The 20,130-nt window shown below is 39.1% G+C and overlaps 1 protein-coding gene across 6 annotated transcripts in view; it reads left to right on the forward strand.

Moving 5' to 3' along the window:
* NR1H4 (nuclear receptor subfamily 1 group H member 4) overlaps positions 1-16,076 on the forward strand; it is a 72,597-nt gene extending 56,521 nt beyond the window's left edge. For all 6 annotated transcript variants that reach the window (XM_070254560.1, XM_070254558.1, XM_070254561.1 and 3 more), the window contains 2 exons: positions 11,962-12,075; positions 14,896-16,076. In XM_070254560.1, the coding sequence (XP_070110661.1) occupies positions 11,962-12,075; positions 14,896-15,134 (353 nt within the window). In that variant the 3' untranslated portion in view covers positions 15,135-16,076. The remainder of the gene's footprint in view (positions 1-11,961; positions 12,076-14,895) is intronic.
* Positions 16,077-20,130: the final 4,054 nt, after the last annotated feature.

The following is a 20,130-nucleotide window of genomic DNA, read 5'->3' on the forward strand; positions in this document are numbered from 1 at the left end:
GAGATCTATCCTCTTAAAAATTTTTAAGTATACCATACGGTATTGTTGACTACAGGTACAATATTGTACAGCAGATCTCTAAAACTTATTCATCTTGCTTAACTGAAACTTCATGCCATTGATCAGAAGGGGGAAAGAAGGAGTTACTAATCAATGGGCAAGTATCTTGATTTTAAAGTTGCAATTAGTAATTGACAGTTCAACTTAGGAAAGAGTTAAAGGATGCAAGCTGCTGAATTTTCACAGGTATGAATTTGTTAGTTCAGGATAGTGAATGTAAATTAGTGGTTCTCTCTCTATGCAAAAAATTGTTGTGGCTTCAGCCTGTAATGGGTGAAGTCTCTCCAGCTTAACTTGGTCAGTTATTTGGTTCTGGTTTCCATAGATTTTGACAGTACTGTGTTTAAGAAAAGCCATGAGTCAGATCTAATTTTTTTAAAACTAATAAAAAGGGATGATGACTCATATGACAAAATACTTTCAATTAAACGGATAGGTCTCTTTAACTATCAAAGGATCCTACTCTAGTTGATGCTTGTTGGGTTTAAACATTAAGTGACAGTGGTATTTAAGAATCCTGCTTGAATGTAGGCTCCATGACTTATTAGGTACATGTCCCATTTTTTAAAAAAGCTACCGAAATAGAACGCATAACTATTTAATCTCTTTGTAATCATGTCAAACTTTAATATTTGTCCTACAGTCTTGTCTGGATTTTGATATTAAAAACTCCATAGGCAGGGACTGCATCTTTTTGACTCAGTATTTTATTCCAGGGACCCAGCACATGCCTGGCTTGAAGTGGGTGTTCAACAAACATCTGTGAAGCGAATGAATGAATGGATGGATGGATGGATGGATGGATGGATGTTTGTCTGAAGCTATAAGTCTGGTCTATTTATTTACTTTTCAGATGGTTCTCCCCTTGAATATCAGAGTGACTGATATCCCAGACTGACAACTAACTAACAAAAAGTTCTCTCCAGACCTTGCCTATAGTAATTAATTTGGAGGACAGACATCCCTTTGCATTTGAGTGTAAGAAAAGGAAGAAAGACAGTTTGAGTAGGGAAGCTCTGTTGTGTTCTCTCTCCTCCTCCTCCTCAAAGATGAGTCATTTAAAATAGATTCAGGTGCCAGACAAAGAAAAAAAGGAGTTCAATTTCTGCCATATGAATTGAAATGTTTCGATAAGAGGACATCTGAAGGGAAATTATCCAGCAGCTGTTCTATCTCTCTCTCTCGCTCAGTTTTCTCTTTGCCTGGCTCCATCAATCTTCCGGGTTCTGAGCCAAGTCAGGTGCTGCCACTTCCATGATGACTACGGGGGCAGTCCCAGGTCTCTCCCCCAGCCTGGCTGAGGTGGAAGAAATCCCTTTTCACTCTGGTTAAGCTGAGAGAAAAAACAGATTTTCAAAAAAAAGAAAAAAAGTTTGTTAGAAAACTAAGAGGAAAATTGTAAATGTTTATATGGGTAATGTCTGGATCTCTTAATTATAGTGCCAAAAGCTAACAATTATTCAACATCTGCTCTGTGTTAGGCTCTATCCTAGGTTTTTGTGTGAACATGAGTTCTACAGGAAGCAAGACACCAAGATGGTGTTTGCAGGAGATTGAGGGAAATTCCTCTGAAGAATAAATGAGGAGGAAGCAGGTGTCAGGAAAGAGAGCCTTTACACCACTATGCTGATCTGACACCTGTGAAAGAGGGAAGGAAGGATTTGTAGGAAGAGCCTCAGACCACAGCACAGTTCTGAGAAAGTCTTATCTAGGCCAATAGGGAGGGACTAAGTCAAAGATGCCCATTGGAGGACTCTTCCATTGGGCAGGATTGGGCCAGCACTAATACACCTGCCATGCTTAGTCACTGGTTGGGAGAAGGCCAGTGCAAGCATGCTGCACCATTCACAGGAACCCACAGCAGGAGGCTATCAGTCAACTGTGCTTCCTATCTCTCATAAAGGGAGATGTGAGAGGGGCTCCTCCATGGCCAACATCATGCTTCACAAAATGTCTCATTTGTTCTTCATAATGCTTTGAGGTAAATATTATGAATCCTTCACCAGATGAAGACCCTGTTAATACCAATAACTTCCCCCTCCAAAATCTCAGTCCCAAGTATCCCTTCCCTCTGACATCTCCCTTTAATTTTCTGTCTAACACCCCTCTAGTGCCCTGGCTGCAATGATTCTTTGTTGCAAAACAATCTCCATTCATTGATCTTTCATTCACTAACCCTCCATCCATTGACTCTATTACCTTTCCCTCAGTGCTTGGCTTAAGGTTCATGGTTGGTCCATCAATATGATCACTTCCTTGGTTCGTTCACTGGATATCCTCAACTCCTTTGTCTTTCTGTCCCACCATCGCACTCACCTAAGAAAACCCCTTCTCTGATTGAGTAAACTCTCCGTCTACTCTGTGCTTTAACCTGAGAACTGAAACGATATGATTGGCCTGCTTTAAATTAATAACCACACACTTCAAATGAACCTGAGTACTGCCCACTTGTCCCACTTCCCTACTCAATTCACTCTTTTTTTTTTTGAGGAAGATTAGCCCTGAACTAACATCTTCTGCCAACCCCCCTCTTTTTGCTGAGGAAGACCGGCCCTGAGTTAACATCTGTGCCCATCTTCCTCTACTTTATATGTGGGACGCCTGCCACAGCATGGCTTGATAAGCAGTGGGTAGGTCTGCACCCAGGCTCTGAACCGGGGAACCCCAGGCCACGGAAGCAGAGTGTGTGAACTTAACTGCAGCACCACCAGGCAGGCCCCACTTTCTTACTCTTATGAGAAACCATTTCATATGTTCTTCTCTCTCTTCAAGCTTCCAACATCCTTCCCCTTCATTCTCAACTGATGATTTTGTTGAGAAAAAAAACAGATTTCAAGAACATACCATAGGAGCTGGGGTTCAAGGAAATGTAAACAAGCTTAAAGGAAGGTGGACTCCCCAACTTTAGACAATATGTCAATACAGGGATTATCACAAGAAACAAAGCTGGAGCCAAGTTCCTAGAATTAGATGCAACATAGAGCTCCCCAGAGTTTTCTGAGTCTGCAGCAGGTCTGAGCCTGTTGGGGTGAGTGGAGTGGTTCTAGCCATGAAGACACAAAAGCTTCAAGGTTAAAAGTCAGGCAGGTGTTTATACCCAGCCTCCCTTGAGTTCAAGCGCCCCATATTTCTGGAGCCTCTCTGAAACAAATAAACTACCTCCAGCAGGCAGAAGCAGATGCCCTGTTTCTCCTTTTATCAAATTAAGCACTTTACAAACACTTGTTTTTTGCCTAAAGCTCACCTCTATGATCAGTTAGAGAGATGACTAATATCCCCCAAACTCTAAGAATAGTTAAGCCTTTCTGACTCAAGCAATCATCTCAGAACATCTCCCCATATTTTTTAGATTGGTGGCTCACTGTCTCTCCTCCTCTCATTTCATGAGCCCCAAGTCTGCTTAGAATCCCGTTGTTTCCATTTGACTCTTCCAATATGGTTACCGTTTAGTAACAATAGGAGACCATTTCCATGAGGACCTCTATTTGTTCATCTGTTCACTCATTATTTTTCAACAAACTTTTATTGAGTACTGCTATGAACAAGGTACACTGGGGATACAAAGATGAATAAGATAAAGTCACAACCCTGAAAGACTTCATCTTTTAGGTGAAATAGATACGAAAAGAAATAATCACAATAGTGTCATATATAAATTAAGTTAAAGGTTTGGCTGGTGTAACAGACATCAAAATTAAAGGAGGCTTAAACAAGATAGAAGTTTATTTCTATCATTTAATGGTCTGAGCATAAGGAAATGATGATAAGGCAGCTTTATAGTGTTCCTCTGTTTCGTTGCTCATCCATCCAGAGTGTTGACTTCATCCATATGGGCTAAAATGGCTTCCTGTCATACGCACATTCCAGCCACTGGGGAGGGCAAAGAAGGAAACTAACAGCACACCCTCCCTATAAGGGAATGACCTAGAACTGATACATATGACTTCTACTCACCTTCCATTGGCAAGAACTTAACTTCCTCATTCAAGGCAGAATGAGGCAGTCCTAGATTTAAGGCAGCCATGTGCCCAGCTAAAAATGCTACTTTTACACTATAGAACAGTGGTCTAGACTGAGGAATTTCCCCCCCAGAGGATTTGGCAGTAACTGGAGACATGTTTGATTGTCACAAGTAGGGGAAGGGGCACTACTGGCATCTAGTAGGTAAAGCTCAGGGATGCTGCTAAACATTCTACAATGCACAGGACAGCCCCTCTACAACAAAGGATTATCTGGCCCAAAATGTCCATAGTACCAAGGTTGAGAAATTCCGCTCTAGAGAAAGGAGAGAATGGATGTTGCAGAAGAAATAACAGTGTCCTACATGTGATAATCCTACAGTAAATGTTTGTGAAAATGTACAGTAAAGTGGGCTTTATAGGACATCTTTCTATTCTATAAATATACATTGAATACTTGCTTTATGCCAGGAACTGTGTAGTTTTTGAGGTATAGCAATGAGAATAAACGATCTTTGTCCCCAAAGGACTCACAGACTAGTGGGCAAAATGTACAAGCAAATGATTCCAAATCAATGTGCAGTGTAGTAAGGACTATAAGGAAGGTATATGCAAAATGAAATTAGAGGATAAAGCAGTGGCTGCCTTCCTGCGTGATTCTATTTAGTGAGTCACAAAGACTTGAAAAGTTGACAATTGAATCAAGGAGGATGATTAGGAAGCATCAAGCCAAAAAAGTCTGAGAAAGGCATTCCAAGAGATATAACCATTATAATATAATAATATAGAAATTTCAAGTGTGAAGATATGGAGAAATGAGAGAGAATTCACGTATAGGACTCAAAAATACCTTGATATTGCTGGAAAATAATATTTATGAAGCTGAAAATATAGTAATTGCTAGATTATTAAGGACATTGAATGCCACAAAAGTAGTTTAATTTAGTTCATATATAATGGGGAATCTTTGTGATATTGAGCAGATGTGACATGACCATGGCAGTACTGTAGAAAGATCTTTTTAGCTACAATGTGAAGGAAGGGTTGGAGGGATTGTAAATAAATATGCATACCTGTAGTTCATCATAAGATAGTTTACCCAAATATCAACCACATATTGTGACAATAAAAACCATCCAAACTCACATGCTGCGTCGTATTTTATTATCCATAATGATACTTCCATTTATTAATATTTATGAATTTGCTTCTCCCAGTGGATTTTCAGAACATTGCCTCTTCCACACACCACATAAAAACTTGATCTTGCAAAATGACCTTTCAGAATAACTTTTTATTCTTATGCAAATATAACATATTCTTATTTCTATTGCACATTTAATTCCAGAGTAACACGTCTCAAAGTTACCCTGTTTAAACATATGGAACTCTTTAAAGAATATAATGTAAAATTTATTTTCTTGTTCTCCAAATTCGTGCTCTTTTGTTTGCTATTATTAAATTCTGATTATAGACACAAAGATGTTGTCTCCTGAGATACATTTACTTAATGAGGGTTCACTGTTTATGTTAATTGAGGCTTCAGAACACATATCTGACACAACCTGTGGTCGAGTTGTTTCTACATAATTCTAGTGCACCAATTTTTTTATTCCTAATGTAGTATTATGCAAACTAGGTTTTAAGGTGGAATTTGTAAATAAAAATAGGAATAATCATATGATACCATAAAATATGATAGAACTGAAATAGACTTGCTAACACTGAATGAGTTGACATTTTAACATTGTGGAAATTAGCAATAACTTCTCACAGACCAAAGCAACTTGTTCAGTGAAGTTCATTTCAAATGCAAATAACGTTTGAAGTTTACTTTTTTTTTTTTTTTGCCTTTTTTGATTCCCCATAACAGACACAAATGAACTATTCAATTCAGTAAGTGTTTGTCAGGATGACAATATGTTTTGTGATTTTGCAATGGTTTGCTTTTACATACATCATCTTGTTATACATGCAAGATCTTGTTAGTATTCCCAATGGACCCTAAAGGTAGATGCTATGCTCCTATTTTATATTTGGGAAAACAGGTTTAAGAGGTCATACAGTGAATCTGTAGATTACCAGGAGATGAACACAGGTATTCTACTCAAAGCCCAGCACTCTTTCTATATGTTGCACCTGTCACTTGCTAAGATCTAGTATTTGTCCAACTATCAGCTGGTAGGGAATATAAAGACCCAGTAAGACATAGTTCCTGCCCTTTGGTTGAGAGATAAAGTATAAGAAGCAGCTAGCCATTTGAAATTGATTTTAAGTAAATGATAAAATGAATAGAGACAATGAGGTCAGAGAAAGGACAGATTCTTACTTGAGTGATGAAGCTGTAGCTAGTTTATGGTAGTCTAGTAAAGTATACTATACATGGTATATACTGTATATGTGACTTCACGTGGTTTCAGCCTTGGCAACTTGTGCAAAATGAAAATGCTTATGAGAACTAAATTGTCTAAAGAAGCAAATATAAGCTGATTATCAGTTCAGATACTGTCTTTGAAAGAAAGGTTGAAAACATAAAGAAACAAATGACAAAATATATATAAGAAAAGTTAATGCTTAAGTGAAAGTTTAGAATTCTTACCACCTCTCATTTTGCTTTTCAAAATGATCACGTGATAATTTTGGCATGGAAAAATTTGGGGGTCAAATTATAAGAAGAAAGCTTTTTCAAAATAAGAAGAAATATTAAAGTAATACAAGTCAAAATTTCCATTGCCTCTCAGCTATATTCCTCAAGTGTTTTTATATTGTCCAGTGTTGAACATTATGTACTTATTTATGTATCTTCCTCTTCTATTAATCTGTTAGCCACTTGGGGATTACTCCCAGGACTATTATAGTGCCTGGCACAGACTAGGTGTATAAAAACTTGGTGGATTTTCTTGAGACGAATCTAGGACTTGACAGTCCAAACTCTGGCAACTCCTAAGTGCCACTGAGATCTAATTTGGCCAAATAACTTTCAGCCACTAGAACTAATGGAAAGTTTGTTATTTATTAATTATTTTAAATTAAATATTTTATATTGAAAGTGGTTATTTTTTGAATTTCTAATTCAATGGCAGCTTTGTACTCAAGGCCAGCAGTATGGCACAACTGACTCACCGAGTAGAGTTTAGCAGTTGAAATAGAGGCCAAGGTCCGATCTCTTAGCACTACAAGAATGTTTCCATTGTGTTAATGTTGTCTCTTGGCCCCATTGCATCTCACAACTACGTCACAAGGAACTAGCAAAATATAATATTGGCTAATTTAACAAACATTTGTTAATCTCCTACGTGTCTCCAGCAGGATGCTATTTCCTAAAGATGCAGAGATAAATGAGAAATATCTATAGAGCACCCTTTTTTGGCCAGGCAGCATGCCAAACACTGAGAATACTGCAGCTGGTCCTGCTCTCATATAATTTGTATAGTGTTTCAGACTTTAAGGAGATGGAGAGATACGAATTGTGATAGGTGCAATAGAAGAGAACATAGAGAAGGGAGGAACTCATTCTACCTTATTTTGACAGGGAAAGCTCCACAGAGAAAGCAAAATTTGAACTTGGCTTTAAAACATGGGTGAGGTGTCCTAGGCTAACAAGGATCTTGCCTTATATTTCAGGCAAAAAAGCATGAAGACGTAAAAATGTATCTTAACTTGTTAGATGAGCTGTCAGGACGCTCTTGGCTGGTGGTATCAAAACCCAGCTCAATATGGCCTAAAAATGTAAGGAAATGTGTTAGCTCAAATGAGAAACAGAGAAAGGGCAGCAGCAGAATTGGTTAAGTCAGGCTCAACGCACCATCAGAAACACAGGTGTTTTTCCTCTTTCTGCTCTGCTATCCTTGGTATACTGGCTTTATCTTCAGGCTGGTTCTCCTCCTGGTCTTCTAATGGCCACAGCAGTTCCAGGCATCACATCCAGGTGCAACAATGGCCAAAAAACAAAGAGATGTTCTCTTCCTGAGTATAGAAATCTTTCTCAGGAGTTTCCCAGTAGACTCCCCTTCTTTTCATGGGCCAGAATTTACCACTGTCACTGATTATGCCAATCTCTGACAAGGGAAATGAAACCAGTAGTAGCTGGACCTTGGGCTGGAGTGGGATCTGCCTCTGCCATAGTACATGGCCATGGGGCAGGGGTGGGGGAGGTAGATATGTTGCATAGACAATGACTTGAAACAGCTTCAGGAACTAAGAAGAGTTGGAGACATTAGTTCAGAGGGAAACTTGGTATGGAGAGTGTTTAGTTTGAAAGGACAGCAGAAGCAGAAATAGCTGTGCATGCCATGTCAGGGGCTTATACCTTAACTCTATGCTATGGAGTGGTGTCATTTCTAGGAAAATGTCTAATTATATAGTTTTGAGCAAATAGCATCATTTTAAACAAGATTATTGGTCAATCTTGAGATTGTCAATTATAATAAATCATTTAGAGTTATTTAAAACACCAAGAAATGTGTCTCGTATAATATTCACACTTGATTATAATCCATGTACGGACACACACATACCCACAAATAAACCTCTCCTTTATTTTTGTTCCCAATTAAAACTAGGTAGTTAATTAGCAAATAAAAGACTTTTACATTTAAAACAACTTAAAACACCATAATAGTGTTAGTTCTTTGAAATGGTTATTCTCTCAAAGAATATTTCTGATCATTGAACAATTAATTAATCACAGACCTCTTTTTTTTTTTTAAAGGAAAACAAATAATAAGCAGAGGAGCAGAAACATTGGTTCTTTACAACTTCACACGTTTCCATGGTAGTCTTCATGGTTAAGTTAGAAAATAGCTCCCCCTTGTGACCAAAAATTAGCTAATTGGGTATAAGAGCAAAAATGAAGCAAGTCTCTAGAAAAGAGGAAGCAGGAAAAGAGGAAGACAGCCCCCTAGGGATGACGTTATTGTTACGTTTCTTAAGCTAGAAATTATTGGTTCATAAACACTTAAAATATCTCTTTGTTTATGTTGGAGTGGTTAATCTGATTATTGATTCTAATTCCACAAATAGTTTTATATTTGATCTATCTCGTAGGAAAATTATTTTTTTTTTAAAAAAAACTCATCTATTATTTGTATTCTACATTTTCTCTATATTCACTGTTGACCTTTATGAGATGCACAAGATGAACAATTGTAATAAACATTTTTAGCTGCTTTCTCCCCCAAATTATCAACTACAATTGGACAGTTAATGGAAGTAACATTTTTGAGGAGTGAGTCGGGCTTTAGAAAGACAAATAAAATAGGAAGGTAGGGAGTCAAAGATCATTTCTAAAACTTGAATATTTTCAAATCAGCTGCTTTTAATATTATCCCCCAAATCCTCATATACTATTAAAAATAATGACACAGTCATGAACTATTATTTTAGGTAACCACAACTGATGGGTATAGTCCCCGTATGCTGAAGAAAGCCTAAGGACTGCCAGTTTTTGAAGGTGAAAGAACAACTTTACCAAGAAAATACAGATGTTAGTTTAGCTTTAATACACAGAAAAATACTGAGGCAAATCACTGATCAGCCAATTTGTATTCATCCCTAGGAAACTCAGATTGTAACACAAAATAAAAACAACAGCATACCTCTGCAAACATAAAAGGACACGAAGTTAATCTAACTACGATTAAGATGAACGGAGACTAGGATGAACTGATGTGTTGATCCAGTTCTCCTGAATAACAGTCATAAAGGTTGTGATTATTTGTTCTAACAGTATTGCAGGCTTACTATGGGGCCAGGCGTTGTGCTAAGCACTCTTATATTATCTCATAGAATACTATTGTTACAATTCACATTTCACGAATGAGGAAACTGAGGCTCCAAATGTTTCAGTAATGTGCCCAAGATCAAGTCATAGGTCAGACTGTAAACTCAGAGCATGACCTCTTAACCGTGATGTTTGCTGGAATCCAGGTCTGGTATTCCCAGGCTCACATATTCTGACCCTCTGCAGTTTAACATGTGTCTAGTTTGGTCCTGGGTATTCAGTTTAATCTGTAATAACTGGATAGTGGGCAATCTTCCACATGATGTAATAATCCCCAAGTTGCTTAACAAAGACACTGTTGTTAAGAAAGCCCACTGGGGCAGATTGAAGAATCAAAAGTCAAGGGGGTGAAAAGTGTGGTATTTTGAGAAAGAGAGAAAGGCCAAAGATTCAGTTTGGGAAGATTCTTTAGATTCCTCTAAAGGTGAATATTTAGACTTTCTGATTCTGTGAAGAGCAATATTAGGTGATAGTTGTACTTTTTAGCATCTGGGATCCAATTTTATTCTGGTGTTGTTTGACCAAAACTCTGTGGCTCCAGGTCTGATTTAGGCCCAATAGAGCAGTCTATTTGAGTGTGGACCAATCCTGGGAAACTCATCCTCATCTTAATTCATCCCTTAAGTCACATCACAGTCTTATTTTTTTTTTTTTCTGTCCACAATTTCCCAGTTAAAGTTCTTCTGGAGTGGGGCCATGCACAGAACAGGCACCAAAGTAATATTTGTTGAATGAGTGGAGGAAGCAACACAAAGGAATCAAATTATGAAGAGGAGTAAGCTATATAAAGGAGAAGGAGGATATTCCACGTGGAGAGAACAATGTATACAAAATCCAGGCAATGTGAATTGTTTAGGGAACTGCAAGAGGCTGAACATGGCCAGAGTAAAGGCCATGTGATAGAAAGGTGGTGCAGTTTAGTCATAGCTAAGAGGCAGACTCTGAGCCTGCCAGTTTTGGTTTGGATTCTGGTTCCACCTCTCACCAGCTGTGTGTCTTTGTGCACGTTATATAACCCGCTATACCAACCTCATGGGCATTAGAAAGGTTAAATGAGTTATATATAAGAAGTACTTGGAACAGTGCCTAATGCATAATGAGTATTCTATAAACGTGAACTCCTACTAGTATTATCATGTGGGCGAGTATATATAATCCAAGTGGTGGGATAGGCAGGTAACAGGTCTCGGAGTTTCCTACGTACAAAGGAAGAATATTTATACCAAAAGTCATGGAGAGTTTTTGAAGGTTTGTAAGAAGTGGGGAGACAGGGTGTGATTTGAATTTTAGAAAGGTGATTACAGGATGGATTGAGGGGGACCAAACTGAAGACAGGAAGACTAGAGAGGAGGTAATTGCAGTAGTCCAGATGAGAAGAAATAAGGACTTAAACTAAGTCAATGCCAGGTGCAGTGGAGTGGAGAGGGAGTCCTAAGGGAGAGTTGGCAGGTCAGGTGACAGGACTTACACATGACTGAGTTAGAGGGAGGCTGATCCTCAGTTGTCAGGCAGGGGCGGGGTGTGTGAGGATACTAATCACTGAGAACGGGAACTCCAGGAAAGGGGTGGATTTGGAGGAAAACAGGAAGTTTAGTTCTGTACACGGTGTCTTTGATTTTGGACATATTGAGTTTGAAGAAAACAGCCAATTACCAATGCCTGATAGGCAATGGATAAACAGGTTTGGTTCTTTGGAGAGATCAGAACCCTGATGAGAACCCTAGCCAATGTATTAAGTGAAGCCATTTATACTTCTGGACTGAAGAATAATTTGTTGGTCGTTTAAGGTGCTATCTATGCTTTGATTATAGATAATATTAAAAGGATTAACTACACCTCATCCAGAAACAGATGAAGTTCAGAGATTCTTTTGGCAATTCAAGAACATTATCATTTATTGTCACACAGTAGTAACAGAAACAAAGGCACTGCTGAAATCAGACATTCAAATCATTGATTCGGTTTTGTTTTGAGGATTTTGTTAACTGAATTTCTTTGCAATGCCCTGCCTTCAGTTGGGACATATACTATACTGTCATTATTTGAATGTGTGCATGTGGGTATAAATATTAACATGTGTGTGTATATATAATGTGTTTGTATTTCAGTCATTTCAAAAATTTTACTATGCCTCTGCAATTTTTCAACTTCCCCCCATAGGTATCTCTGACGAATACATAACACCTATGTTTAGTTTTTATAAAAGTGTGGCAGAATTGAAAATGACTCAAGAAGAGTATGCTCTGCTTACAGCAATTGTTATCCTCTCTCCAGGTAATTTCATAGTTACATTTTTGTTTTTAAGACATTTGTTCATTTTTTCCCAAGTACAGTGGTAATAATATTTATTTAAAAAATCTGGAAAACACAGAAACACAAAGAAAAAGTAAAATGGCCTATAATCCCACCACTCAAATTGAACCCTTGTTAACATTCCAGTGTCGTTCTTCTCAGCTTTTTTCTAAACATCACACTCCTTCATTCAATAACTGCATTTTGAACACCTGCTATGCACTAAATATGGCCCTAGACATTGGCGGATATGGCAGTAAAGAAACAGGCAGGACACAGCTACATGGAGCCTACATTCTAGTAAGATGAGAAAGACAATAAATGAAGAAACAAACACAAATAATTTTCAGGAGGTGGTAATGCTGCAAAAAATATAAAGATGAGGATACAAGGAAAGGAAGTGGCAGCAGAATGCTATTTTTTTTTTTAAAGATTTTATTTTTTCCTTTTTCTCTCCAAAGCCCCCCGGTACATAGTTGTATATTCTTTGTTGTGGGCCCTCTAGTTGTGGCATGTGGGACGCTGCCTCAGCGTGGTTTGATGAGCAGTGCCATGTCCACGTCCAGGATTCGAACCAACGAAACACTGGGCCGCCCGCAGCGGATCGCGCGCTTAACCACTCCGCCACGGGGCCAGCCCCCAGAATGCTACTTTAATTAGTGGTCAGGGAAGGCTTTTCGGAAGGGTTGATATTTGAGCATGGACCTAAATGAAATTACATACTTTTGAACATAATAGAGAACATATTCTTTTTTTTTTAAGTTTACCTTTCTTCAGAAGTCTTTTCCCATGTCATTAAAACATTATATTGGTAAAAGTTTGTTGTAATGCAGCCACCATATTCCGTTGTATTGATGTACAATAATTTACTTAATTTTTATCTTGTGTTTGGATAGTCGGGGCATTTCCAAATTTTTTGTTGTTGTTTTAAACGACGTTGAAATGAATACCTCTGCTAGGGGTTCCTGGACCCAATTTTAATGCGTGTGTGGAGGCTTCCCCACAACAACAAGCGGTTCTTGGTTGCCAGCGGGCTGTCTGAGAATTCAGCTCAATTCTAACACTGTCTACCTGGGGATAGAAGCAGATTCCACAGGTAAAGGGCTCAGTCTCACAAGACTGCCCTCCACTTCAGACACCCGCTGCAAGCCCAGATTGTTACCTGTGCTTTGGACAGACTGGCTACAAACTGGAGGTTCCCACTACTCCCTCCTTGGGTTTGATTAATTTCCTGGAATGGCTCACAGAGCTCAAGAAAACCCATTTACTCACTAGATTACCCACTTATTACAAAGGATATTAAAGGATACAAATCTACAGCTAGATGAAGAGATACACTATAGGGCGATGTCCTGAACAGAGGAACTTCTGTCCTCCTGGAGCTTGGGGCCCAGCACAGTGGAACGTGGAAGCATTCTGGTCCCCCAACATGGAATCTCTGAAAAAGAAAGGGCAATGAACTGTCCTTTTGGGGTTTTATGGAGGTGTCATTACGTAGTCATGATTGACTAAGTCATTCGCCATTGGCAACTGATTCAACCTCAAACTCCCCTCCCTCCCCCATCCCCTGAAATCATGGGGTGGGACTGAAAGTTCCAAACCTCTGATCACAAGGCTGGCTTTCCTGGCAATCAGTCCCCACCCTTGGATGGGGTCCAAAAGTCACCTTCATTAACATAAACAGGACACCTTTAACACTCTCAACACAGGAAATTGCAAAGGTTTTGAAAGCTAGAGCCAGGGACTGTGGAGGAAGACCATATATACATGAGAAATATATTTTGGTCATCTGAATGAAGCCAGCCCTAGTGGTCTAGTGGTTAAGATTCAGTGTTCTCGCTGAGGTGGCCCAGGGTTTGTTTCCTGGTCAGGGAACCACATCACTTGTCTGTTGGTTGTCATACGATGGTGGCTGCATATTGCAGTGATGCTGAAAGCTCTGCCACCAGTATCTCAACTACGAGCAAGATCACTCACGGTAGACATGTTTCAGCAGGGCTTCCAGACTAAGACAGATTAGGAAGAAGGACCTGGTCACCTACTTCTGAAAAAACTGGCCATGAACACCCTGTGAATAGCAGTGGAGCATTGTCTGATATAGCATTGGAAAGTGACAGGATGGTGCAAAAAGGCAGGGCAGGGTTCAGCTCTGATGCACACAGGGTCACTAAGAGTTGGAATTGTCTTGATGGCACTCACTACATCTGAATGACCAAGTATATATTTCCTATAAATCATAATATTACAACTTCTATACATAAAATTTGTCTATATTTTTGGATTACTTTAATTATTTGGGAATAAGTGATGCCACGTTCATGATTTATAAAGCATAATTACAATGTTAGCATTAAACCACTTTTCATACATGATATTGTGGCAGAAGCTGGCTGTTACTTTGTCTTATCATAAAAAACTATAATTAAGAAAAAGAAAAACTTTTTGGCAGTACTTACTAAAATTACACATGTATGTATCCTATGACCCAGCAATTCTGCTCCTTGGAATATACCTACCAGAAATGATGCTTATATCTACCCTGTGGGTTACCTTTGGGGGCAGTGATTGGAAGGAGAATTTAGGGAGGCTTCTGGGAGGCGCAAATGTTCTACATCTTGATCTAGTGATTACATGAGTATATATGTATGTGTGTAAAAATTCATCAAGTTGAACACTTAAATTGTGCATTTTAAGTGTACATTTGTAAGTTATATTTCAAAAAAGTTAACATTGCTATAATTACGCCAAACTAAAACTTTCCATTTTTTAAATTTTGTCATTTTATTTAAAACTTCAAAACAGACAGACAATATATAAAGGATAGAGAAGCAGTAGAGAAGCTTCAGGAGCCACTGCTTGATGTGTTACAAAAGTTGTGCAAGATCCATCAGCCTGAAAACCCTCAACATTTCGCCTGTCTCCTGGGTCGCCTGACTGAACTGCGGACATTCAACCATCACCATGCAGAGATGCTGATGTCATGGAGAGTGAATGACCACAAATTCACCCCACTCCTCTGTGAAATCTGGGATGTGCAGTGATGAGCATCATAGGGGAAGGGTCTAACCTGTTATTTTCCTCATAACACAAATCTGATGTATAACTTTCCTTTACTTCATTTGCACTTTGTTTCACACAAGAATTTTGATGAATATTTATGTAGTAATTATATAACATCCACGATTGTAAATATGGGGCTAGATAAAATTACTTTCTCTACATTGTATTTTGCAAGGCTTCAGGGAATCATTCATTCTAATTGGCATGCCCTGTTTGCCTAATTAAATTTATCATTATTTCAAGTCTATCTGTTGAAATAGGGAAAATCTCATTTTGCTCTTCATTTTACTTTATTGCATATATTTTATTAGAGTTGTGTTCAACTTTGGCAATAAACCGAACATAATGGCAACAGGGTTTTCTTTGGGAACAAAATTTGAAAAATATACAAACTCTTATTTCTTTAAATGATGAGTGACATCCTATTGAGCCCCAGGGGGTAATTTACAAAAAGATAAACTCTCACAACATGAATGGTGCTTTTCTCATCTTTGGAGAAGCCCTGGTGAATAGCCGTTTATTTGTAATAGCCCTCTGATCATTTCATTTTCTTTGAAGTTCAAAGAGAATAGTGTACAGAAAAGTTAATGATTCTCACATAAAATATCCCCTCAAACAATCCCTTTTCATAATTAGGGTCTTGAGGCAGCATTTACAAATTCACAGCATGCAGATAACTCCAGTGATAGGACATTCCCTTTGCTCTCTTAGAAGGGCTCACTATTGGCTTCAGTGCATATAATTAATCATTTTTTTGTTTGTTTTGTTTTGCTTTTGGAAAACACTCCTACAGCTGTGTGCACAGCTGTTATATACTTCCCCCAAAGCAGGAATTAGTTCATTTCCTTCCTTCATTGTTATACTGTTGCATTCTTCTCCCCATTATCCTTTGCTGAATACAATAAAATACCTTCTATAAGTAATGGACTTCTATCTCCCTTTTTCCTGAAGTCAGCAAAAATGGAGCTTGCTTAGCAGACAAACGGTTTTTTGTATTAAAATTCTAGGGCAACCTTGAAGTCCTAAAAATAGCTAGTCAGAGGAAAAGGGAGTGAGTTGGGGCTAGCATGAGTTGGGTCCCATTTGCTACAACAACAAACACGAGTCCCCACCAAGTACAAGATTCTTTTGCTAAACTCCATGAAAGATACAAAGATGATTAAGACACTAACTGCCTGGAAGGTCTTACAAAGAAGAGGAGAGGAAAGTTCTATCGGCTCACCTGGGAAAGTCTCAGGGAGGAGGTGGCATTTCCCTTGGGCTGGAAGGATCGCCAGGACTTCCGTGGGCCACAGTAAGAGGGACAGGGATTCAAGGTGAAAGAGGTGACAGGAGCAAAAGGAGGAATGGTGGCGGGAGTTGTGCAGATGTTAAAAGACCACAGATAATCTCAGGCAGAGACATAGGGTGCACAGTCCCTTTCTAAGCCTTAGTTTCACAGTTGTAAAATGAAGATATCAGCTCCTACATGGAAAAGGATTTAGCTGATGAATGAAGAGGAAGTTGCAGGCCCACCAGGGGAGAGGGCTGGTGAGGAAAGGACATGTAAGACAGAGGAGTAAAGTTCTGAATGTCTGAAGGAGGAGATTCAGTTTGGGGAACTGAGTGTGGTTTGGTGTCTCCAGATCACAAGGCATCTGTGGAGAAAGTGGGGGAAAATGAGCTGGAACTGATGGGGCCCTGTAGAAAGCACTAGGAGTTAATCTCGTAGGTCTGGATTTATTCAACTGGTTAAGACCCTGTAACAGCAAATAATAATGTTTCTCATGTGGAAAATTCATTGTGATAAAATGAGAAATATATATTCAGTCTTTATCCCCATTCCTGACACAGAGCTTCTAAAATGAAATTTCCTGAGTGAGAGCAACATCTTTTGCTATTCATAATAAGCCCCTTTCAACCATACCTGAGTTTATGCTAATAAGGTAGGCCCCTAAATGCTTCAGGATGGGAGATGGTTGCCAAAGGAACCAACCATATGATTAAAGGGTTGGAACTTTCAGCCCTATTCCCAGACCTCTGAGAAAAGGAGAGAACCTCAGAGATTGAAGTCTACCACCAATGGCTAATTATGACTTAATCAATCATGCCTATGTAATGGAACTTCCATAAAAAGCCCTAAAGGACAGGTTTGGAGAACCTCTGGGTTGGTTAACACATTGAGGTGCTGGGAGGATGGTGTGCCGGAAAGAGCACGGAAGCTCCATGCCCTCCTCCACCACCCCACTACCCCATACCTTACCCTATGCCTCTTCCATTTGATTGTTCCTTAGTTGTATCCTTTATGATAAACTGGTAACAGTAAATTGTTTTCCTGAATTCTGTGAACCATACTAGCAAATTATTGAACCTGAGGAGGGGGTCATCTGCAAAGGTTTTATTTCCAAATAAGGGCATATTCTGATTCCAGGTGGACATGAATTTTGAGGGGGTCACTATTCAGCCCACTACGTAGATACAACAGTTTAGTATTAGTCACAACTGTTGTAATAAAATTTTGTATCACCGACTTACTTATACATAATGTTTGTTGGTGTAAATTGGTAATATCCCTTTAAGATATATATTACTATTGTTTTTAATGTCGTTGGCTCTCCCTAGATTATGTGCGGAATGAGTAGTTTAATTAATTGTGAAAGAATCAAGATCTCTATTGTTCCAAAATTTCATCCAGTACTTCACAAAAGGCACAATCCATAGACTGACACTCACTAATGTCAAAGCATTAAAAACAACAGCAGCAACCACAAAATGCAGAGCAAAACAAATAATAAACCAATAAAAAGCAAAAATAAAATCTCCAACAACTACGGCATGTTTTAAGCATAGAGCATCCTCATAAGGCTGTGAAAAAGTCAAATCATACTTCATTATCCAAAGGTTATATGATTATAAGAGAACCTTCTGTACTCTGTATAGATGTTTAGTCAGATGAATGATTATTCCTAATGTAATAACTTTTAAAATTTAGATTTCCAAGCATGGTGCTTTCTTAAAGTGAGGCACATCTTCACAATTCTGGAAAAGTGAGAACTAATAGAATTTGTTATCTGGTAGAAGCAGACTATTGAGGCTTGCTCTGCATGTTACAAGCATGCCAATTTCAAGTCGAGCAAGAGCCTCTAATATATGGTTATTAACCTAACCACCAATTAGAAAATCTACACATGAAAGTAGATTGCAGCTCATTAGATGGAACCCTCAATTACTAATTGCAGTGTTAAAATCAAGGTAAGACGGTAGGTGCACTTAGGGAGTGGGGTGCTAACTGGGAATCAACATAAAAGTGAGGCTGAGAAAGCAACAAGGACAACTTTTTTCTTTTTTATACAGAAGGGAAAAGCAACAAGAATCAAAGAATCTAGGAGAGAACGCTTACCCAATCCCACATTTAACCATTGAAGAATATGGGCTTAGAAGAGAAGTGATCTGCACAGATTTCCTGACGAGGCTCACTTGCCACCACATTGTATTATATCTTTATAAGGTAGAGGAGTTACCAAGACAAACCAAATAGACAATGAGAATAAAAAGAAAGCAACCGTAAAGTACCCTGCAGCTAAAGTATCAGTAAATGGCTTAGAAATATTAAGTGGGGTGTATGTGCGTGTATGAGAGACAGAGAAAATGTTTGTGTACATACCTCATATAGCATAGCTTCAATTTTTAGTAAGTGGTATTCGAATGTTTAGGCACACAGTATACAAGTTAGAAAAAAATAAAAGAACTGTTAACTAATGACCATCAAACATGATCTGTATAACCAATTTACTTATTCTGAAGGCTCTGTAGAAAAGTGTACATACATATTTTGATAGCTTCAGATTTAACTTTCCAACTATCTTCTGAAGACCTCTACCTGCACATTCCTCTCACACTTTGAACTGAACACACCCCAAACCAAAATGCATTCTTCTTCCCCCACAGTTGTTTTCCCTGTATTCCTTAGATCGGCATCACTGTCACATGATAACCAAGTCCAGATAAGTCAGCCTTTTAGGTATTTCAGGACACCTCTTCCTCACCGTCCCTGCTGAGCTCGTTTAGGTAATTGTCATCTTTTAATTTTTAGAATTGCTGCCAGTCTTATTCCTTCCTTCAAAAATGCTTGAAAACACAAATCTATTCATACCACTCCCTTTTTATAATCAACCCCAATTGCCTGCAAGAAAGAATCAAAATTTCTTAGCACCTACCAGGCCTTTCATCTGGGCCTGCTCCTCCAGGGTGGTCCATGTCCTGATCCCCAACCTTTAGTTATAAGAACTACTACTCCTAGAACATTCCAGGCGCTCTCACATCTCTGGAACATTGTTGCTCTCTCTGCCTGGAAAGCACTCCTTAGTCCCGATTATCCTGTCTCTTGGCAGATTCCTACTCATCCTTCAAAATTCAGCTCCTTTCAGACCTCTGACCATCGCCCTCGGAGACTGTTAGGTGTTCCCTCTCTCACAGACTCCCCCAGACTGCCCTTGAGCCTTTACCATGTTGCTTAGCACTTTGAAGGCAGGGACTGTCTCATTCATTTTAGTCTCTTCAGCAAGCAAAGTATCTCCTCATTGTTTTTGATGAGTGAATGAATGAATAAACGCTAGAGAGAGACCATTTTTCTAGTTCAATCCCCGCACAGATAGGGAACTGAGGCTCAGGGAGGCGACACTAACAGAACTAACAGGAGGGGAGGAGCCTGGGCCTCTTGGCTTAGAGCCACTGAGTCGTGTCGTCCCCCACCCCCCACACCGCCCCCCCCCCCCCCCCCCGGCTATTGTCAAGCCACGTTTACAGTGATCATAGACCCATCTACGTATTGTTACATCCAAGACCAGTCTGTTTTCCCTCAACTCTTAGAGCTAGTAAGCATCCCTCATTGTGTTGAGGTTAATTCCCCACCACCCCCTCCCCTTCCTGTGTTTCCTGAAGGAAGAGCCAACTCCTCTTTTCGCTTTCAGCTGTGGCCTGGCGCTACAGGATTCCTCT

This window comes from Equus caballus, chromosome 28 (assembly GCF_041296265.1).
Source record: "Equus caballus isolate H_3958 breed thoroughbred chromosome 28, TB-T2T, whole genome shotgun sequence".
NCBI classification, from domain to species: domain Eukaryota; kingdom Metazoa; phylum Chordata; class Mammalia; order Perissodactyla; family Equidae; genus Equus; species Equus caballus.